The following is a 23153-nucleotide window of genomic DNA, read 5'->3' on the forward strand; positions in this document are numbered from 1 at the left end:
TTGGGGATACCAACTATCCTCACGAGGACATCTGTTTCCTATGAACAGTTGGTTGGATTTAACATGTTGCAATCCAAGGCTAAGCCGGCCTTTGTCCAGTAAATCCCACATGATGGTCAGCATCAGCATGGGAGCTCACACTTGTCGCACACCTATCGAAACATACGTTTCCCAACCTCCGACGTCGGTGGCAATGTCACCCATCTATTTGTCGCTTCTTGTTCCGAGGATATTGGAGGGATTGAGTTTCAAGTCCTCGGACTTGTTCCCACATCGTCCGCGGACTCGCTGCAAGGCCCGAAGTCTAGGGATATGATCTCTGATTCGCCAAGTTGCTTCTTCCTTTGTGTAGAGCGGTACGGGATCAACCCTCTGCATTATTTAATTCCTGGGCTACCGTTCCGATACCGCGGAGGTGGCTAAACGTGGTGAAATGCATTCTCTGTGCTCAACTACTCACGGTGTCTCGAATTGAAGTTGCGAAACGGAAAATAATTCGGTCCAACAATATCCCTCCAAGATTCATCCTTGGGATTATGAGTTTTAGACGGCTGTATGAAAGAGGATCTGACGCAAAAGAGACCTACGATTTGAAAGGACTGAGAGACTGAAGTGAGAACTGAAGATGGGGTCCCCGATTGAAGATTTGAAGAGCCCTGTGGATGTCATTGTCGTTGGATCCGGGGTCGCCGGTGTTTCGGCGGCCATCGAGGCAGCAGTCAAGGGGTTGGAGGTGGTAGTTCTTGAAGCCCAAAACACTTTGGGCGGAGCGTCTATCATCAGTGGAGGAGCATGCTGTTTTGTCGGCACGTCGCTACAACAGGAACAGAAAGTCCAAGACTCCGTCGAGCTGGCATTTTCAGATTGGATCAAGTTCGGAGGTCCAACCGCAGACGTGGCCTGGGCGCGTAAGTACCTTGAAAACAGTCGCGTCGACGTGTGCGGGTGGCTGGAGGACATGGGTGTGCGCTGGAAAACTCTCATGCAGCCCGAAGGCAACAGCGTCCCGCGATGGCATCTCCCGGAGGGCTGGGGCCAGGCGATAATGTCGAGACTGATCGAGAGAGCAAAGATGCTGGGGGTCGATTTCAAGACTCACGCCTGCGTCGAACGGCTTATCGTCGAGAACGAGAATGTAAAGGGAGTCGAACTTCTTTTTCATGATTCTGCACACACGCTCATTGCTACAAATGTCATTGTAAGCACAGGAGGCTTCTCTGGGAACATTGCCAAAGTGATGGATTGGGCCCCCTGCCTGCGGAATGTCTCACGAGTTCTCAGTGGAGGTTCATCCGCGGCGAAAGGGTTAGGGCATGAGATGCTCCTCAGAGATGCTGGCGCGGATCTCGTCTGCTTGGATCATATCTGGGTGTACCCGGTAGGTACACCAGACCCGACTGACCCCGACGGAAAAAGAGGCTTGGGAGTGCGAGGTTTTCGCAGGGAGATCTGGCTGAACAGTGAAGGGCGGCGATTCCACAACGAACAATTCAAGGGTCCTCGCTCCGGGACTCCAGCTCTATTGTCTCAGCCCGGCCAGACGCTTTGGGTTGTGTTCCCCCAGTCTGATATTGGCGACCTAGAAATAATCAACAATCCTGCATTCTTTCCACCCCAGCTGGCTGGGCACACGCACGCAGCGGTGAAAAATTTCTGGACAGATTCAGACTATGCCTGGCTGGCCCAGGACATAGATGAATTGTCCCAGGCTATTGGACTTCCTGCCGACAATGTGCGCGAAACCGTTAGTGCGTTCAATGCCGACATTACTGCCGGCCTGTCGCGGGACTCCCGGTTTGGACGACCTCTCGCTGGACTTGTGCCTTTGACGGAAAATCTTGCAGCCATCCAGCTTTTCCCGATGGCGCAAAAGACTTTCGGAGGAGTTCGCACGGACCTGCAGTGCCGAGTGTTGAATCGGTCGAATAGGCAGATATCTGGACTTTACGCCGCAGGAGAGGTAGCAGGGATGGCCGGGGGATGCATCAACGGACGGGCTGCGCTTGAGGGAACAATGTATGGACCCTGCATTTACTCGGGAAGAGTTGCTGGTAGAGCTGTGAGAGCGAAGACATCACATGGCTGATCCGAGAACCAGGAGGCGGTAGTGGACGAGTCAGAGCTGTGAGGCAGCTTTCCCCTGTGCACACCCTCCGCGGACTCTCCGCGGACGCCTCGAGATTTAGGTTCAAGCGACCCCTCGCTCGCAATTAGATCGTCTAGGTCAGTCACCATTACTTGCAGAGGAGGGCGTAGCAAAATAGAAAGGACATTTGCTGATCGGAAGGCTTCCTTATTTGTCACCTGTCCGAGAACAACGAGGCACACTCGGCTATTTCTGTATTGCCCAACAAGGCTAGCCGCTAATGAGTCTCCACTATGGGGTTCTGGGGTCGCCTCCCCGCCCTACCGTCTCGGCTAGGTATATGTAATTTAGTCCTTCTTGCAAAGAGTTCTACCCCGCGCTCTTTGCTCCGATAGTGCCGAGACCCCTGTTGTCATTGACATGATTGTACCATAGCTGCTTCCAATCACCTCGTTACGTGCGACTTTACTCTGCAACAGGGCTTCCTTCCATCTTGAAGCCTTCACTCTCTGGGATAAAAGATCCTAAGTGACACTGTCCTCAGCCATTCCTGATGTTGCACGATGAAGAGGACGTGGGAGGCTTCTGGCGATCAGAGGCCGAAAGCTCCTCGGCGACAAGAGCCAGTTTCATGCCAGTTTTGCCGGAGCAAGAAGCTGAGATGTGATCGATTGACGCCTTGCTCCAATTGTTCCTCCAGACACATTCCATGTGTCCCAGCTCTCCAAGGTCAGTGAAAGTTGATAGTATCGACAGTATGTGGCCATTCAGGAAATTGCCGATTTGGAATACATGAGCAGCCCTCACTACAGCCTCGGTCCTCGCAGAGTTTCTTTCAACTTGAGCTACATGCATCCTGATTCCTGTGTGAACATTTTCAGCTGTAGCTGGGTGCGAGCACAGCCTCCTTTTACCGTCTTTTCTCTCCTCGGAACTGACTCACCGATTAGGCTCCATCCGTACAACGACACAACCAGAAAGTACGGTTGAAAGACCGTCCTTAGAAGCTAGTGCTCTGCAATCTAAGTAAGTTGTGATCAAGCATCTGAGATCGCACATTGGCTAAGATTTTGATGGCAGTGAATCTGACCTCGCTGAGCGCGTACGGAGACTCGAGCAAGCCCTGTTTGCAACGGGAGAACAAAGGCAGCCTCGTCGCGACACGGCGGATCGACAAAGTGACTGGGAATTGTCTACCTCAGACGATCATGTTCACTTCCCAGCGCAGGGCCAATCGGACCATGAAGCTGACGCTCCGCAAGGCCCGGAGATCGTTGAATATCCTGCGCCTGGCACCGAGGTCAGGCTTCAGGCGCAGGAATTGATGTTGACCACGGTATATAATCTTCTCATCATTGCACACGTTCACGACCCGATATCGCTGATCCATCTATCACCGGATGTAGAACGAGTATTTACTCCTGGGAACAGCACCGCAATACAAACCATTACCCATCGCAGAGCTTGTTCAAATCTTGCCTACTCGCACCAAAGCGAGAAAGCTCTTCAGATTCTACGTGGACAACGTCAATTGGGATCAACACATTGTCCATGTTCCTACCACGGTCCGCGACCTCGAACTCATCTACGACCAACTCGCTGAGGGAATGAAACCAGAGGGCTTTCGGTTGGCTCTCATTGCGGCAATCTTTGCAGTGGCGGCGTATTTCTGGCCGGAGCCGCCTCCCTCAGAACCCACGCTACAAGATCCCAAAAGCTGTTGCCGGAAGTGGATTCTCCTGATTCAACATGCACTGATGGAGTCAAACCACCTGAACTTCCCCACGCTCGAAACACTGCAGGCAAAGATGCTTCTCACGCACTTTCTACCCATCTTCCCGCAGACGACGGGACGCAGGAGCTATCAAACCCAACTCGTCAACGCGGCGCACATGCTTCAAATCCATCTCGTCGACTCTCCTCGTGAGCGGGCCCTTCGGGGGAAGGATACCCGGGACGTGATAGAGCTTGAGGTCAAGAGAAGAGTGTGGTGGAACATCGTGGCGTGCGACTGGTACGTATGACAGCCTCTTCCTCCTGGGTCAAAGCGCGTCAAGGCCTTTTCTGGACATTTCGGACTAACCGATACCTAGGATGCTGTCCTTCATGACCGGGCCGCAGCTGGGCACTTACATCATCCACCCCGATCAGATGAACGTCGAGTTTCCGAGCAACATCGACGACAAGGACATTACGGCTGACGGGAACCACGACGAACCGGTCCTCGGCTCGCCCACTGAAATGACCTTCACGATCGCGAAGATCCGCGTCAGCACCGTGATCCGCGAACTCATCGACACGGCGAACAAGGCCAAGGTGAACGTCGACGAGCTCGACTATGAGCGGATCCTCGTTTTCGACAAGAAGCTGAACGACGTGTACGACACGCTGCCCCCGTATTTCCGGTACGAGGACGCCAGTCGGCCGTATGTCCAGGAGATCTACACCGCACGCCCATACCTGGAGCGGCAGCGGAACTTTCTGCTGTTTGGACTCTACATCCGGCTCTCGCTGCTCCACCGACCCTTTTTGACCCGGTCCTACAAGGAGCCACGCTACCGTTACAGCCGGATGGTTTGTCTCCGGTCGGCACGAATTGTGATCGAACTGCAAAAGGCCATGCGGGAAGTCAGCTCTGGGCGCATGTGGCTCGTCATGTACCATGTTTTCGTCGCCACCACCACACTGGTCATGGACTATGCCTGCCAACGGGACGACCCGCAAGCTGCGACGGAAAGGAAGCAGGAGATTCTCAACTGTTATCGGATCCTGGAGGAAGTCGAGGAACGAGATCCGGAAGTGAAGGAAGGATTGGCCACGCTCAAGCGCATCACAAACGAGTGGAGGATGAGGAGCGATTCCGCGCTATACGGCTCGATGGCAAAGAGGCTTCCAGACGAGGTGTCTCGGATGGCGTCTAATCCATCCCGACCGAGATCAGAGATACACCATCAGTCTCAACCTCAAATCCAAGGTCATCCTCAACACACACACCATGCGATGCGCCAGACGCCGAACGGCAAAAGAACGACAGCGGCAACAGCGACAGCGATGATGAGACCACCCACCGCTACATCGTGCGATCCGTATCTTTCGGGAGTCTCAGAAGCAACAAATAGCAATGATATTACTAACCTAGTTTCCGACCGATCAAATTGGTCCCTCGACACGACTCCTCCACAATACATCGCATCCGACATACATCATAGCGGGCCTGGAATAGATGCTGGACTGGGATGCGGAGGGCCACCGGTCCCAGACCTGTGGTTCCCACACTTTGACGCGGACTTGGACTCGACGTACGGTCTGCAGTGGGAATCGTTGTTCCGTGACTTGGAGAATCAACAAGCCCCGTTCGGTCTTTAATGGGAACTCGGAAGTATTGTGGACAGGGCAAATGGTGAACAGACTTCCGAGTTTGCAAGTAAGCCCCGATGTTGTACTCTGTAAGGGTCACAATGCTAGCGCGTCATCATGGCCAATACAATTCCGGTCCGATATATTCATCCCTGCAGGATGCGCGGCTTTTGGGGCAGTCTAGATTTCCCTCTGTCAGGTTCTGTCATGATGTCACTTATCAAGTCATTTGCGGTACTGCATCTTGACAGCAGCGAGGCTGTGAGTTGAGGACGTCGTCGGAATGGAATGTCAGATGCTGTGTGACTCTGTCGTTGGAGGGTTGAAAGGAGAAATTGGTGACCCAGCTGCATGCAATTAGCCCGCGGGATGCGAAACCCAGCGACATTCCAGGCATCTCGTACAAAGCAAGGAGACACAAATCCAGGGTGAATGCATGAACCCATGAGGATGCAGAGCAGTATAAGAAGTTGCAGCATGGCTCCGCACGCTGGCGCAAGATTCCTCTTAGCACGATGGAGACTGGTTGAAGTCGTGCTGGATCTCGGACCAATCTGCGACACAGAGGGTGTCCAGTCAATCTTAATTCACGATCATCGAAGTCCCACCTTGGAGACCGTGCTGTCGCTATCCTCTGCCTGGCACGAGCCTGTTACCCTAATAACGGGCCCCTGCGCGAAGTCAAATGTGACGGCACCCAATGTGGCTTGCAGCGTCGGCACTCGCACTGCGTTGCAGACAGGAGTGGGCAGAGTCGATGCAGAGAACAGGCCACTCTGCCAGGGTACGCCGACCTCGCTGTCATGTTCAAATTTGCCCGAGAGACGAAGTGCTCTTCACGGTGTGGGCTTGGCTGCTTGCGTGGCCTCGATCCAGCTCTTCATGTCTCGCGTGGTACTGATCTGATAGGTGGTTTGCAGCCGGTGCAGATGGCGAGGTGTCTTGTCCGCTTGACTCGAGACGCACGAGGCAGGTGCTTCTCCCCAATTCAAGCAAATGGGGACTGACGGAATCGACAAATAGCTTGCGATCCTAACCTGAACAAGTGGGTTGGGCGTTGGACTAGAAGGCAGGTCTAGGGCATGCGGCGTTGATCAGTCGCAGGCCGGGAGATGTCTCATTGGCGTTTGACCCGAGGGGATCCATGCCCAAGTTTGAGGTAAGCCTGAGCCCCCCCCCCCCCCAAGTGCCCCCACAGCCTAAAAATCCCGACCACCGTTTGGGCAATCTAGGTAGCAATTGGCTCCGATGGGCGCTGGCTGGTCCCTGAATTTTGGGCGCCACCAACGAGCCCAAACGCAACTAAACCGGATTCTGGCTTCCCAAACTGCTTTTTCAAGTCACGGCTCGACACGTCGCGCTCCCCAGCAGTGAGGCTTCGACCCGTTCCTCCTATCCTCGACGTTATCACATCTCTTCACCTTTTTTGTTTCGCTTCTTGTTTTCGCCCACAGAATAAGAAAAAGGCTGTCAGTCATCCCCAGGGCACCAGCGGGATACTGCAGCCTGTTCCGGGCTCTGACCATTCCTCGTTCACCCTTTTGCACCTGTACCCAATCTTTTCAATTCGTTGTTTTCCACCCAAACACCACTTTTTCAGCCCGCCAGGTCGCTGGACAACGCAGCAACGACAACAACTCATCTTCTCCCCTTTTTTCCCGGCTTCTTCACACTCGCTCGCCCTGTTGGATTCCAAATTATCGAACCGCCCAAGTGCCTCGACTTTTCGGCTCACCGATTCGTCCAATGCCGGTAAACCCCTGAAATTACGCATCTTCAGTCCTGCATATGCAACTTGCCTGACTGCGAAGCATTGCCACTTACCTGGTCAACTTGTCGTCACCTTTTTGTCCATCGCCCGCCCTACGGTCTTTCCTTCTTACTCACTTGCATTCTGCGCTTTTGTCACTTAAACAAACACCCTAACCACCGCCTGGGCGATCAGTCAACTATTGTTGAACAGATGAAAAGAACCCACGACCCGACTTTCTACCATCTTTGACACTCTGGCACCATGCCATTTTTCTCCAAGGTCTTCAAGAGCAAGGATGGCCAGGTCAAAAAGGCCACAGCGCCTGTCGCAAACGGAGACTCCCACAAGAAGCCTCAATGGTCAGACGCATGGGCGCGGACGAGGGTCGATCCCGACGAGGTGTCTGAGCTCCTGCATCTGTGCACGGCCGAGTTGAAGTCGAGAGGTTAGTTCCGATAATTCCTACGACTTTGCCGATGCTGATTCTACTCTAGCACTCGACATCCCTTTCTTACTACTACCATTTCGTCCTTCGTCCGACCCTTCTGCTGCGAGAACTTTTGTTCGCAATTTCTTTCTGCCGCCTCACGATCGAGAACCTTTACGGGGTTCCTTTTTGGAAACGGAGCTTCGCATGACGGAGGTTATGGTAGGGCACAAGGAGAACACAAATACATACAGCCCGCTGACCAGTGTGTAGGTCCTGATAAGTGTTATGAAATGGTGCTGGGCCCGCTTGCCTGGGGGCATTGTAACATGGGAGGTCTACGAGGCGTTCAGAGTCGGAGAAAAAGGTCAGATATATTCCCAATGCGCCGTGTCACCAAAGACTGACAAATCCAGACTCTAGCTTTGCGCGCGACGCGTTCAGCACATTCATTCCAATTGGCGTTGAGGCGCCCGCTCGCCTTCAAATCATTCAAGACTTTTTCGACCTCCTTGCTTCACTTGCAGCACATGGCAAAGCTAATGGGCTGGGCGGCCACAAAGTTTCAAGATATGCTGGGTGGTGGGCATTTGAACATTACGATGCAGGAAAAGGGTTTGAGTCTGGATATCAATCCTGGTCAAAGTACGAAGTTCTCCATTCCTGCACCACCGTGTTACTAATTTGGACAGTGCTGCCAACGCAACAGCTCATCTCTTCTTCGCCTATCTGCGGTCCATGTCGCCTGGCGCGGGCAAAGCAAGCGGAATCCTGAGCCTTCCGAGGTCGCTGCAACAACTTCTTGACTCGACCACCTACCCTCCAAAGCACGCTCTATTATCGAATGATACCACAAAGGTCGTCATGATTGTTGACGTAGTGTCGCCAACCCCATACGCTTTATTGCGACGGGCCAAGAACTTCGAATATCGAGACGATGATCGAGGACTACAACAGTTTGCCAGTTATGACGACCCGGTACAGGCTCTTACCGATGAATGTCGGCGCGTCCTCAAGGCAATCTCTTCTGCCAACCAATCCCAAGTCTCCAATGCGAAAACTTCCACAAGCTTGACAGACCCGTCCTGGTCACGATTTGAAGACATCGGGTTTGGCAGCTCCCTCGAGGATGATGAAGAAGACGATGAGGGGCTGCTTGGTCGCAGAGTTGTCTCGACGCGACCTATGCATGCCTCAGCTCGGGGAGGGGGATATCAGGATCTCGCTCGACCAACAACTCCCTCGTGGGCTGATTTCCTTTCCTCTGGATTTGCTGACGAGCACGGCAACAAAGCCCCCGCACCTATTCTACTTCCCCCTGACAAGATTCTCCCTCCTATTCATACAACTGCGCCTAGAGGACAAAGTTCGCAGTCACACCGGAGAAATCTCGACACCCAGCTGAACCTAGATCCAGGTGAGTTGGCTAGCATTACCAAGGTCAATGTCGATGATTCCTTTTGGTGGGTCTGGATCAGTAGTCTTGCTTCAGAGGAGCCAACCTCGCGAAAAGCTGTGTTCGGTCGATGCGCCCTGATCGAGACTATTTTCCCAGATGACAGATGGATGGTGATGGAGGAGCAGGTCAAAGGCGCTGCACCAGAGCCTGCGGCCGGAGCGTATATCGCGGAGAAGAAGAAGACGTTCCTGGGATTCACAACCAAACGCGGTCGGATAACCCGAAGGGGTTCAGGTTCGAAGAAGAGCCCTCTCTCGCCCGATGTCCAACTCTCGGGCAATAGAACCACGCTCGCCCCAGATCAACAGGCTAAGATCCAAAAAGCTGCGGCCGAGCTATCTAGGAGAAAAGAGGCCGAGCAAAAGGAGGAGCAAGCGGCTCTGGCGACTCGTCGCGGACGTATGCAAGAACCCATTCTAGCGTCCAAGACCAACAGCATCTTTACACTGGGTCCGTTGATCAAGGACGAGGCCTCGCCAGCATTACAATGGGCAAGTCAATATGACAAGAAGGCGATCCGGGCTAAGTATCTGGGCGACTCACTTGCCGGGAAAGGCTCTCGTGAGCTGTTGAACGTGCCTCAAAATGGCCTCGGCATCACCAGGTCAACTTCGACGCTGTCTGTGGTCAGCAAGAACAAAGACCTCCCGCCATCACCGGCCGAAAGGCCGACACGTCCGGCTGTTATTGAAAGATCCCAGTCTACTGAGCCTCCCATAGCACCGCCGGTTGTCATTGAGGCTGCTCCAATCCCTGTCGAACCGACCGATCCAGTCCAAACTCAAGCGACAACAGAGGCAGCAGAAGTGCCTCTGCCTCCAACCACGCCGGAGATTGTGGAGATCCAGCCCGTCAAGCCTCAACCCACCAAATTGAGGAAATCTCTCGACCAGCAGCCTCGTTCTCCCGAGCAGAAAAAGCCGAGAGGAAAGACTCCGACGGGCCCCCCTCCTGTGCAGAAAACTAGTGGTATTCGGCGTCTGTTTGGGACTAAGCGCTCCAAGTCACGGGAGTCCAGAGTCCCAGAACCCCCTGAATCACCAGTCAACGTGGACGAAGATCCGGCTGTTGCTGCAGCTAGACGTGCCCTGGAGGGCAAACCTGCGCTTCCCGCCGAAGGCTCCGCTTCGCCTCCTCTCAGTCCTGGCCACTTCCATCGCCTCGCAACCGTTAAGGCTTCCCAACCTCAACCACCGAGTGTGAACGAAGCGCCAAAGACGCCGCAAATGACCGCTGCGTCTATACAAAGAGAAGTGACCCCGGAACCGTCTACGGAACACAATGGGTACGGCGAAGTCGTTGCGCCACCCCGGACACGCCGCGATGAAGAATATGATCAGCTCTCTCGGGTAGACACAAACGAGCGTGAACATGCTGATCGTGAATTCTCGACCTTCGATCAAGGTCCTCTGGTTGATCAGCCAGCTTTCGTGCCTGTGGACACGCCACCGAGAGAAGAGTTTTTGACACCCATCGAGGAGCCTCCCCATGCGCCTGTCAGCCTTCATTCCGGACGGTCGTTCCAGCAAACGGAGAGCTCGGTGGAGGAGGACGATGGACCAGCCCTCACGCAACAGGTCAGTCCTGGAGACCGCTGGGCCCAGATTCGACGGAATGCGGCCGAGCGAGCAGCGAGACAATCAGAGGAGCAGACTTCACGGAGTCGTACGGAGACACGAACCGACGATGGAGAAACCAGTGGGGAAGAGAGTAAGTCTTGAAGCAGAGTCTGCAAGGAACCGTACTAACCATGCTGTAGCGATTGAATCACGGGTTGCACGAATCAAGGCCCGAGTGGCTGAATTGACTGGAAACATGGATGGCGCCCGACGATAACTCCAGCCACCAAATGAGAATGACCAGCAACAAGCATACCACATATACAACTCCGGCGGCACATAGTGCAGTCATATCCGATGCCAGTTCCCTTTTGCTCCCATTCGCGATCGAGTTTTGCACAGAAAAGACAGCAAGGCGTTATGTGTGTATTGGATTTTGGGGGTTGCAGCTTATGTGTGTCCAAGATACCACCTCCGCGTTACTCGGCGCCGATGATTATCTTTCTCTCCTTTCCTTTCTCGTTTGTGTGAGCGTTTGGCAACATGATCCGCCTGAGCTGCGGGACAGCACATTAATAATACACCTTTCACATTCTTTCTTTTGTTCTCCCCTGTCAACTGCGTTGGTTGTGGGTACACGAGGTGGGAAAATTAATAAGCCGTTTGATATTGGTTTGCGCTTGAGGGCATAGACACGTGGCGACAGACTTTGTTGGGTGCTCTTCGTTGAGCTATTTGGGGATATTGAAGACTGCCGGGGGCATGGGGTGAGAAGGGAGTTGCCCGAGTGCGGGCACTGCAGATGGATGTCAAGGTGGAAGCAATAGAAGACATGGCGCCCTTGATTCATTGAGAACATGGGATGGAAGGAGATACTATTTCGACTTGCCAATCCCTAGATACATGCATCGGAGGGCGGCATGGACAATGACCGACCAAATTCAAACAGCTCTGGGATCCCAAATTATGTTTTCTCTTTCTGTCATTGCATTCATTGGCGTATTCAAGAACAAACGCTTTGTACAGGTTCGGTTGGTTCTGACTATTTCTGACTGAAGGATTTGAGGCGAAGCTTCTCTCGACGGAAGCTTGAGAAGCCGACATGTTGGGGCCCCGGGGCCAAAGATATACTCTTCTCTCTACATGTAAGCAAGGCTGTCAATATGCGGCAACAGACTCCGGGAGAAAAGTCTGAAGTCAAGCAAGTCAGCTCGGGCAAGCCGACCCATATCGGTCAGGTGAGAAAAGAGGCGAATATGCACGATTGCGCGAGGCATCCCAGTCAAGACGGTATACACAACGGGAAAAGGATTTTATTCGTACGGATTGAGCCCCTAGCACCCGCGGCTCCTTATAGATGGATCATTTGTCGCCGCCCTGATCCTCCAAGGCGAAGAGGGCACGGAGGATATTGAAGGATGAAGTCCGCCAGTTGATGGGTTTGCATGCGCTTCGAGTAATTGTGCCTGATCTAGGAACAAAGGGCGAGGCTCTGCGTTGACGGGCTGTGTGTCTGGCTGTCCGTTTATGTACATAGAGTATGCCCATATCGTCCACACCGATTACTGTATCTGGCATGCTGGCATCCTCAGGCGAGTACGAGTTCATGCAACCATATGCCAATGCTCAACGTGGGGAACCGTATATTGGGATTCGGTAGACGGCAGGCCGGACCAGGCAGGCAAGGATTTACCATCCCCGGTCGAGCTCGCGGTGTGTACGCAGGATGCAGAAGATGGACGCAGCACCTAGTAGTGCTCGCGTGGTCTTCTAAAAATAGCAGAGTTAGCACATCTAGCGAGCCAATCGCCGACAGCATCGCGGCAGGACGAGTAAGAGCCGCATGGGAAAAGGAGCCCGAAAAGACCTGAAACACTAGGGCCGATGTGCTCGAGGGCGCGCTGAGTGGTTGGGCTGGTGGGCTTACCACATCTTGCTGCAAGAGGCGATCGCTCCAGCCATTGTGCGGGCGCTTATTGCTGATTTCCACTCATCTCTCGCGCTTCCAATCATGAGACGTCGATGTCATCGGGAACCGGCGCAGTCGAGATGAAGATCCCGTCGAAGGTGACATGGGCTCCGGGCGAGATGGAGCAGATGGGGTAGAGGAATTGAGAGCGAGTATTGTTGGAGACTGGACGCACGCTGCAGTTGGGGAAAGGAACAGAGATTGCTCGTGAAGTCAGAGATGAATTGGAAAGGGAATGAGACGTGATTCTTAGGGACGAGGATGGAGGAGATATGGAGGGTCACCAGGCGTTGGGTGTCTGGCGCCCACCAACGCAAGTTTCCCGGGGGCATGTTTACCTGGCTAGCTGGCTCCGGCGACCCTCAGCCTCCATACAAGCCCGCCCTAACACAACCCCCAAAGGAATCAAGCGGAGTAACGAGGCAGCAAGGCGGCGAGGCTCTTCGCCGCTTGAGTTTCGGGGATTTGCAGGGAGGCCACTAGGCCTACTCGTGGTGACCCTGCCCAATCCCGGATTTCTTTACCTAGGGCCTGCCTAGCTAGGCAGGTTGGTAACTTCTCGACGGGGGCCTCCAGCTAGGAAAACTGCCGCCGAGAGCCGCCAGTGGTGGGAGGGAGGGGGACACCCACACCCCCAACCCTCGAGGGCTTGTCGGCAACCTGCAACCTGCAACCTGCAACGGGCTTTCGGCTGCAGCTGCACCTTGCACCTTGCGTCTGCAGCCTGCACTTCCCTTTCCCAACTTCTCCCTCGCCTGATTTTTTTCGACCCTTTCTTTCTTCCATTCTATCTTTAGCATCCTATATCCACCTTGCACGTTCACGCTTCAATTACACGCTTAACAGACGCCATCGAGCCAATCCACGATGCAATCGGTGTGAGCCTCAATTAGCAAGCCACAGCACCAGTCTCGAGTTACAATTACTGTCGTCGTTACTTGTTCCAACCCGCCAGTGCGCCCTTTGTTCTCTGTTCTGCCTTCATTGTTGCAACCGGGACACACAGGTGCCTCCAGGTCCCCCTTCCACATCCACTTGACCGCACCCGCGCTCTCTTGGGTTGCATACCTGGCCCGACAGGCAACAAAGACAACTTGAGTGTTTCTTTGTTGAACACACAATTCCCTCATCCGAGCTTCGGTTTCGTCCCTGCCCAGTCTCTCTTCTCCACACCGCGACCGTGGTGCAGCCAGTTGTTGACACACTCGCCCTCATCGGATCAGAAAGCGCACTTGGGACTTTGGCATATGCAAGATACGAGAAACACATAAACAGCCATGGGTCGGAGGAAGATTGAGATCAGAGCGATCAAGGACGACCGTAATCGTTCAGTGTGAGTTGTGGTGATTGTGATGGCTGATGGTACTCGGTCCGCTGATTCTCCGGGGACAGGACATTTCTCAAGCGCAAAGGCGGTCTCTTCAAGAAAGCCTACGAACTCTCCGTCCTATGTTCGGTTGACGTCGCCGTCATTATCTTTGGCCACAACAAGAAGCTCTACGAGTTTTCGTCGGGCGACATCAATGAAACACTGCGGAGATATCAATATGTGGGTCGAGAGTCCTGACCCAGATTTCTTGCGAGCATCACCTCTTTTTGCTGACATGTTGCCCTTAGTATGGAGCACCTCACGAACACAAAGGCCCTACCGATTTCAAGAACAAGGGCGGGGAGGATGACGACGATGAAGATGAGGATGAAGATCATCCTGCCCACGCCCGAGAAGAGTCGCTGCCGCCGCAGCATCTTCCTCCCCAGTTACAACACCACGGCTCTTTTGCGCACATTCAACAGCCTATGGCTTCTGTCTCGCCTCCAATGCCTAATGGCATGTTTCAGCCACGGCACGGCACGCCGCAACCTCCTCATATGATATCGAGGCCGCCCTCACAGAACATGATCCGCCGGACGAGTTCCAACCTGGTTCCCATGCAACATCCTCATCCCACTCCTCCCCCCCCACAGAATGGATTTGCGTATGTACCGAATCCACCCATTTACAACCCTCAAGCGACGCCGCCTGTCCCTCCTCAGCCTTCACCTCAGCCTCAATTTCGGACGTTTCCTCCTCCTCCTCCTCAGCAGCAGCAGCAGCAGCAACCACAACCGCCGCCACAACATTCACAGTCCCACCAGCAGATGCAACAAGCGCACCAGCAATACCTGCAGGAACAAAGACGACATTCACAGCCGCCTCCGGCTTCTCAACCCAGTCTCCAACCTCCACCCCAAGCAGAAGCTCGCGTCTCACCTCAACCGGAGCAGTTGCATCTTCGACCACCAGAGCAAGCCACCCCACCTCAACCAAAGCATTTGTCATCGAAATCAAGAAGTATATTTACTCCGATAGATGAAGGAGGCTCGGTCTTGATGCAACATTTCTTCGGCACGACTTCGGATTCCAAACCTCAAGTGAAGAAGGAAGAGGAATCGCCAGATGTCAAACCTCTGCCCCGCAGCACAACAGCCTCCACCATCCCCAGGCCCAGTTCACAAGGAGCTCGGCCGCAAACCACTGTTCCGGAATTTGCTCCACCTACTCGAACGAATACGTCGGGGTCGAAATCCGGTGCTCGACCCAAACTGAACCTTCAGATACCCTCTGAAGCGGAGGACAACGATTCAGCGACCGGAGGATCACCTTCACAGTCAGCGAATCCATCAGCGAACCCAGCCAGAGGCTCCGACCACATTGTCTTACCGCCGCCTTCGCCGAGCGCTTCGGCCGTAATGTCGGCTGGAGCGTCTGGGCCAGGAAATCCGTTTGCTCGGCCCGCACCGCCTACTTCGAATGCGAATCGCGATGCATACAATGACAATCGAAACAATATCGAGACTCCAGTGTCCGCCTTACCGAGTCGCTACATGAACAACGATCTCCTACCGAGCCCGAGCAATTTCTTTACAGAGTGGGACCGAATGTCTGGTGTTTTGCCAAGCCCACTCGTGTTTCCGACACCTGCAGATGCGAGAGGATTAGGATTCGGAAGTAGAGATGCAGCCCGAGAAGCTGCTAGCGAACAAGCGAATGGCGAAAAGAGGAAAGGGAGCGTGGATCTGGCGGAGAAAGAGGGGGATGCAAAGAAGGTCAAGACCGGTGCGAGTTGATGTCGAGTGACGTGCAAAAGGCGGAGGAATTCTACGACGGGTGAAATGCCTTTGGATCGACCGACTTTACCTTTGAGGGGACTACTCAAATATCTACAAATATCACCCAATACCCAAATCACTAAAAAAAAAGAACACCAACTTCACGACTTTTCACGGCCGCGCATTTTCCAGGAATCCCATCCGTTCAGTGTTTTGCCAGTTATGTTCAACGTTGGCTGCTTGAGGTCTTTGATAGCGATGTCAGAATCTATGGTTATTTGTATTTGGCATAGCGGGAGGGGGTTGGAGTTTTCAGAGGAGTGCTCTCACACGACAACGAACTTGGGTGTGACCGGTTGGGTTCAAGTTGTATGTCTGATTCAGTCGAGGTGTTTATGGACATGGCTACCCAGTACGATGCGGGCACAAGGTGACATCCAATGTGTTGGAAACTTGTTTGAGATTCCAGGAGGAAAGGGAGGTGCATCCTCCAACATTCAATACGTTGTAGGGATGTGGATAGGATTTATGTTGTTACAAGAAGGCAAAAGGAGACCATAGCCGTGGATGGAATGCTCCTGGTTGACGAGAGTGGAAGACAAAATCAAATGTCTGTTTTTCTGGAGTTTCTTCCCCTTGCCATCTTCGTGTTGATGATGGTGTTGACATTGATGTTGACGTTGATATCAAGACGTTGTTGCTCTCGGAGACTCGGCGTCCGGCATCCGGAACCGGGACTGGAACCGGAAAGTGGAACGGCGCCCGCGGACGACGTCGAAGGGAATCTTGACGTCTTCGATATCGCGTTCGCGTATTGTCGTCCTATCACAGTCCCCTCTCAATCCCGCCGGACATTGCCCAAGATGCTGGGCCATGCTTGGCTGCTTGACGGTTTGCATATCTGGCCGTGTTTTGGCAAAGTCGCATCCTTGAGCCCAGCATTCAAGTCCAGGCAGCACTCTGGGCAATGCCGTTTCCTTGCTACCTAATCCCTCTGTGAGTCTGCATATGAGATATATACACGATCGTTTCACACACACACACATACAAAACTGTAAAATAGTCCATGGGGTGCCGCAAGTTGAACAAACCCCTTTCCAACGGCCACGATTCCTTGAAGGTTTCGGGCAGACCAGATGTCGAGCGAACCAGAGAAATCACTTTCAAGCCCCAATGGCTCCGAACCAGCTACCCATCAAGCTGAGAAGCAGCCTGAAGGCGGCATCAAAGACTATTTTCGCATCTTCCAGTACGCCGACGGCTATGACTGGACCCTGAATGCCATCGCCTGTTCTTCCGCCATTGCCTCCGGGGCAGCGCTTCCCTTGATGTCCCTGGTCTTCGGGACCTTCACAACCAAGTTTAACAATTTCGCCAGTGGCAGGTCGACGCCACAACAGTTCAGAGACGACGTCGACCATTTCGTGCTTTGGTTCATCTACCTCTTCATTGGCCGCTTCGCCGCGACCTATGTGGCAACCGGGACCATCAGCATCTCCGCAATACGAACAACCCGTTCTTTCCGGAAGGCGTTTCTTGAAGCGACTCTGCGGCAGGAAATCTGGCATTTCGACAGACAGACCAACGGAGCCACGGCCACTCAGGTCACCACCAACGGGAACCGAATCCAGTCGGGCATTGCTGAGAAGCTCGTCTTCGTCATGCAGGGACTTTCCATGTTTTTGGCCTCCTTCGTCGTGGCTTTGGCTGCGCAGTGGAAATTGGCGTTGATCACCATGTCCGTCATCCCTGCAATTTTCATCGTCACGGGTGTCTGCATAGCTATCGACGCGGTGCAGGAGGCCAGGGTCCTCCGCATCTACTCTCGGGCTGCTGTCCTGGCCGAGGAGGTGTTGTCGTCCATCCGAACAGTCCACGCCTTTTACGCACAGAAGAAAATGGTCCAGAGATACGACACATTCCTGCAAGAGGCCCACAAAGAAGGAAACAAGAAGTCTCCCAACTACGGCGTCCTTTTCTCCACTCAGTATTTCTGTGTCTACTCGGCGATCGCCCTCTCATTCTGGCAAGGATTCCGAATGTTCCAGAGCGGCGAAATTGAAAGTGTTGGCAAGGTCTTTACGGTGGTGCTGTCGGTAACCATTGCTGCAACGGCAATCTCAAGCATTGCGCCACAAATCCAAGCTGTCACAAACGCATCGTCCGCTGCCTCGGAGCTGTTCAGCGTCATAGATAAGCCATCCCTGCTGGACCCTCTCAACCCTGCCGGCGCACAGCCATCCTCATGTGGAGGCCAGATCGAGATTACAGGCTTGGAATTTGCCTACCCATCTCGCCCGGGGGCTCAGGTCCTGCGTGGATTGACCGTTAGCATTCCTGCCGGTAAGACCACGGCTCTGGTCGGAGCGTCGGGATGCGGGAAAAGCACACTTGTCGGGCTTCTGGAACGGTGGTATCTGCCCACGGCTGGTCATATCACTCTCGACGGATTAGAACTGGATGAATACAACGTCAGATGGCTGAGAAGTCAAATTCGCCTTGTGCAACAAGAGCCAGTCTTATTCCGAGGAACGGTGTTTGAGAATGTCGCCAAAGGCTTTCTCGACGAGCAACGAGCCTTCCCCCACGAGAAACAGATGGAATTGGTCCGAGAAGCCTGCAAGGCCAGTAATGCTGATGAGTTCATCAATGAGCTCCCTCAAGGCTACGAAACCCAAGTGGGTGAGCGGGCTGGGACGCTCAGTGGCGGTCAGCGACAGCGAATCGCCATTGCGCGCAGCATTGTCTCAGACCCAAAGATCCTTCTTCTCGACGAAGCCACAAGCGCTCTTGACCCTCGAGCGGAACGACTGGTGCAGGATGCCCTGAATCGGGTGTCGGAAAACCGGACAACGCTGGTCATTGCACACAAACTGGCGACTGTGAAGACCGCCGACAACATTGCGGTCATGTCCTATGGACGGATAGTCGAGCAAGGCACCCACCAGCAATTGATCCATCTGGACGGACATTACGCAGGACTGGTGCGGGCTCAAGATCTCGGGTCCGCCGAACAGGACGAGTCTAGCAAGCTCCTGAGTGAGAAGCAGGCCCTCGAAGTGACAGATGAACGACTAGGGATTCAACGCACCATCACCACTGCGACGTCCGAGGGAGGTGACGCAGAAAGACGGAAACCCCCTGTCGGCACTCTCGACTACTCGCTCCTGCGATGCATTTTCATCATGTTCTACGAACAGAAGTCGTTGTACTGGTGCTTCTTCGTGTCGACTGTCGCCAGCCTCATTGGTGGCGGCACGTACCCAGCCCAGGCTGTTCTGTTCTCCAGGCTCCTGACTATCTTTCAGTTGACAGGTAAGCAAGCGCGCGACCGCGCAGATTTCTATTCATTAATGTTCTTCGTCGTCGCGCTCGGCAACCTGGTGGCCTATTTTACAATCGGGTGGATATGTAACATCATCGGACAGACGGTCACTCATCGCTATCGCTCGGAGATGTTCGAACGTGTCCTCGACCAGGACATTGAGTTCTTCGACCTTCCGGATAATACGTCGGGCGCCCTGACCTCGAAACTCTCGACGCTTCCAAACCAACTACAAGAGCTGGTGGCATTCAACATCCTGCTCATCTTCATAGTGGTGGTCAACGTGGTGTCTAGCAGCATTCTCGCCTTGGCCTATGGTTGGAAGCTCGGCCTCGTTGTGGTCTTTGGGGCGCTTCCGCCACTCCTGCTGTCGGGTTATCTTCGCATCCGGCTGGAAACGAAGCTCGAGTCCCAGGTTTCGGACAAGTTTGCAGAGAGCGCCGGGCTGGCCAACGAGGCCGTCTCGTCGATCAGAACCGTGGCTTCTTTGACGCTCGAGGCGCACGTGCTGGAGGAATACTCCCAAATGCTCAGCAATATCGTCCTGAAGTCGACCCGGTCCTTGGTGTGGACCATGTTCTGGTTCTCGCTGTCCCAGTCCATCGTGTTTCTGGCCATGGCGCTCGGCTTCTGGTACGGGAGCCGCCTGTTGTCGACGGGAGAGTACTCCACGGGACAGTTCTATACCATCTTTGTCGGCGTGCTCTTCGCGGGGCAAGCGGCGGGCGAATTCTTCGGGTATACGACTTCCATCACCAAGGCACGAAGCGCCGCCAACTACATCCTTTGGCTGAGGACCTTGCAGCCGACCATCAGGGAGACGGACACGAACAAATCCAACGGGCCCGAGGGAGACGGCCCCGTTGATCTTGAGGAGATTGAGTTTCGCTACCGTCAAAGGGAGACGTCGCGCGTCATTCGCGGCATCTCGATGAGCATCCAGCCGGGCCAATTCGCCGCGTTCGTGGGAGCATCCGGCTGCGGCAAGTCCACGCTGGTCGCGCTGCTCGAGCGGTTCTACGATCCGACCTCGGGGCGCATCTGTTTCGCCCACAAGGACGTCGCGGCCATGTCACCCCGCCTCTACCGCGGCCACATGTCGCTGGTGCAGCAAGAACCCACGTTGTACCAGGGCTCGGTGCGCGAGAACGTCTCTCTGGGCCTCGCCTTCGAGCCCTCGGAGGAGCAGATCCGCGAAGCGTGTCGCCAAGCCAACGCGCTGGACTTTGTGATTTCTCTGCCCGAAGGGTTCGACACGCCGTGCGGGTCGCGCGGCACGCAGCTGTCGGGCGGCCAGAGGCAGCGCGTCGCCATCGCGAGGGCCCTGATCCGCAACCCGCAGCTGCTCCTGCTGGACGAGGCCACCAGCGCGCTGGACACCCTGTCGGAACGGCTGGTGCAGGCGGCGCTGGACGAGGCGGCCGTGGCCCGGACGACGGTCGCCGTGGCGCACCGCCTGTCGACCATCCGCGCGGCCGACGTCATCTTCGTGATTGCCAACGGCCGCATCGCCGAGACAGGGACGCACGCCGAGCTGCAGCAGCTGAAGGGCCGCTACTATGAGATGTGTCTGGCGCAGTCATTAGACAGGGCGTAAAGTAAAGAGGGTGGGTGGCTGGTGTGTGCATGCAGCGGTAGGGACAATGGGCTCCTCTCTCTCCTCTTCATGTACTTGTACTTGTAAGTAGACACAATAAAAGTCCGTGCTGTTTGTTGTAGATCGTGCGTGTCCTTTTGAATCAGGTCAGGCGGGCTCGTTTCGTGATGCGTCGTTCGTCGATACCGTGGACTCTCGCCCGTCTGGTCTGTTGTGTGGGTATGGCGGTGCCAGCGTGGTTCGGGGCAACAGTCTGCCCGCCTCGCCCATCGTCAAGGCAGTCCACCTCCTTCAACCGGTTAGGGTCCCGCATACCCCGTACATATGACCTTGCGTCTGAACCGATCCAGCACTTGTCCACAAGGAAGTACCGGTAATGCAAGAGAAACCCACCTGCGGTCCTTCCTAGCGACGAACCATTCGGTAGTCTACAAAAGTGTCTTGCGGCTTTGGGCGGTCCGGGCCAGTCCAAGCAGGGTTGCTGTAGAAGACGGGTTGCCCGAGGCGGTGGGCGCTAATATAATAACTTCCTTTCTATCCATTGCCTAGGCATATCTACTTTACAGCTCAACGCGGGTTGCAGGGAAATTTCCCGCCGAATCTGGCGCGTCAGTGCCGCCGCTTTTGGAGGGTCTCTTCCCTCGATGCCGAGATTCACCCTCCGGTCCTTTTCCACATCGTCACCCGCCCAATCTCGAAACTCGCAATAAGAGCCAGTAATCATCCCAAGTTTAGCAAATGTCCTGGTTGCTCCCAAATCGCATCGACTGAACAGGGCGGCAACCGAAACCGTTCTCATGTTCTTTGACCTGACCCCAAAGGTGTGTACTTTTGAGCCGTAGGCGCCCACTTCTCCATCCGGCGGCAAGTCACGATCTTAGCCAGTCTCAAAGCTTTTATGGCCAGTATGATCATCTATGTCCGAGCCTCCAAAGTGGAGGGGGAAATCCCTCTAAAAAATGCTTTAAGAAGGCCCTTCCATCCTCGGTCCCGGTCACCCCAGCCAGCCTGAGTACCCTGTATACCTCCGTAGGTAAGCCATCATGCAAGCATTCCTTGCAAATTCTTTCCTGCTGGCAGCAGTTACTCTCAGTCGATGCGTCACGGCACAGGTGGTGGGATGCGAGGCTGTGGACTGCCCAGCCGATGGTTGCGTCGTCGGAAACACAACAAACCTCGAACTAGGAATCGCGAATTTCACCAGCGGCAGCCTCAGCCCGGACCAACCCCTATCTTGGACCGTCGGCATCGCTGACATCCCCCATCACAATGCAGTTAACGACACATGGTTGAGAAGCTATTACCTCGGCACTCCACCCTCTCTCGACCTCGATCAATCTGGCATCAGCGGCTGTGCACTTTTCTTTGAGGATTCGGGGACCTTCCAGTTCAACATCAGCGCCCAAGAAACAAGCATCGGGACGTGTCAAGACGCCTTGACCACAAAATGTGTCGACGACCTTGTCGCACGAGTGGCCAACATCACGGCTACCTTGTCTTCTGATGCTGCAACAAATGCGAACCAATCGACTCTCTGCTCGCAGTTGGGCCCTGCCTTGAAAGCCGACTTGCCGGCCAGTTGCATGGGGCCGGTGGGACTTGAATTGGTCCCTATTGTTGCGAAAGGTGAGTTCGATCTTTTGCAGGCTCACATCATTTCTGCCCTTTGCTGCACGCTTTGACTGAGACCAGTGGACTGACTGGCTACGAACAGACCTGACTGGTTCCAGCTCTGCGCTGCAACCCGTTCAACAGACCAATTGCACTCTGACCACCGGGGGCTCGGGATACAACGTTGGACTCGTCACAACCGAGTCCTACCACCAGCAGGACTTTGCCGAAGTCTATACTTCGGGCTTCATCTTCGGCGTCACTCCAATCCTGACCCTTTTCTATCCAACTCCCAGTCAACCTGGAAACAGTTCCACGGCTTTACAAGAGCCAGAAGTCCACCTCACCTGTGTGAAAATTGTCGAAGCTGGTGCTTCCGATGCGCATGGGCCGACCTTGCTAAATGCGGCGGCGTCACGGTCGATCCGTGACTTGTACAGCTTCTTACCTGTAACGGCTTTTTTGGCTCTTATCTTTGTTGCCCTTTGATGAATCTACGAGATGATATACTATGTTTTTCTGAGTTTTGGAAAAGGAACGTCGGGATGATCTGTTAACACTAGCATAAGAATGACTTCTGGGACTGCATGTGACGACGCCGAGTGCGATAGAGGGTCTGTATAATAAAATGGCAGGGGCTCATGGTGGTGTGTGGCTTGAATTCAGGGCCTTCGGGGTTATTTCTAGGCCGGAGAATACTAGTAACTTCATGACTTGACAACAACCCACATGCTACTGTTCGAGATCATTCGATTCCCAGCAGTTCTTCCCGGTTATCATGCACTTCGACAAGGCTTCCCAACAACATCTTGTACATATTACCAGTCGATAGCATTGTGTCAGAGTCTCTTGAGTCGTTCATATCCTTCCTGGTCGCGGCCAAAGTGGGACGAATTCAGTGCTGAGAGGCCGTTTCAAAA

At 54.2% G+C, this 23153-nt stretch overlaps 4 protein-coding genes across 4 annotated transcripts; all 4 read left to right on the forward strand.

Moving 5' to 3' along the window:
* Positions 1 to 6808: 6808 nt before the first annotated feature.
* Positions 6809 to 11641, forward strand: PV07_11276 (uncharacterized protein). Its single transcript, XM_016398698.1, has 6 exons — positions 6809 to 7641; positions 7691 to 7845; positions 7897 to 7990; positions 8040 to 8268; positions 8316 to 10792; positions 10842 to 11641. Exons 1-6 carry the CDS (start codon positions 7458 to 7460, stop codon positions 10916 to 10918), a joined length of 3216 nt encoding a protein of 1071 aa, XP_016243260.1. The 5' UTR covers positions 6809 to 7457; the 3' UTR covers positions 10919 to 11641.
* Positions 11642 to 13395: 1754 nt separating this feature from the next.
* PV07_11277 (uncharacterized protein) lies at positions 13396 to 16325 on the forward strand. The gene is made up of 3 exons (XM_016398699.1): positions 13396 to 13943; positions 14003 to 14159; positions 14228 to 16325. The coding sequence occupies exons 1-3, from the start codon at positions 13888 to 13890 to the stop codon at positions 15716 to 15718; spliced, it is 1704 nt and encodes a 567-aa protein (XP_016243261.1). The 5' UTR covers positions 13396 to 13887; the 3' UTR covers positions 15719 to 16325.
* Positions 16326 to 16836: 511 nt separating this feature from the next.
* PV07_11278 (uncharacterized protein) lies at positions 16837 to 20622 on the forward strand (the record flags this gene model as incomplete). Its single annotated transcript, XM_016398700.1, has 1 exon — positions 16837 to 20622. One exon carries the CDS (start codon positions 16837 to 16839, stop codon positions 20620 to 20622), a length of 3786 nt encoding a protein of 1261 aa, XP_016243262.1.
* Positions 20623 to 21665: 1043 nt separating this feature from the next.
* On the forward strand, positions 21666 to 22722 carry PV07_11279 (uncharacterized protein; the record flags this gene model as incomplete). Its single annotated transcript, XM_016398701.1, has 2 exons — positions 21666 to 22248; positions 22337 to 22722. 2 exons carry the CDS (start codon positions 21666 to 21668, stop codon positions 22720 to 22722), a joined length of 969 nt encoding a protein of 322 aa, XP_016243263.1.
* Positions 22723 to 23153: the final 431 nt, after the last annotated feature.

The sequence above is a fragment of the Cladophialophora immunda genome, assembly GCF_000835495.1.
Source record: "Cladophialophora immunda strain CBS 83496 unplaced genomic scaffold supercont1.7, whole genome shotgun sequence".
Classification (NCBI taxonomy): Eukaryota; Fungi; Ascomycota; class Eurotiomycetes; order Chaetothyriales; family Herpotrichiellaceae; genus Cladophialophora; species Cladophialophora immunda.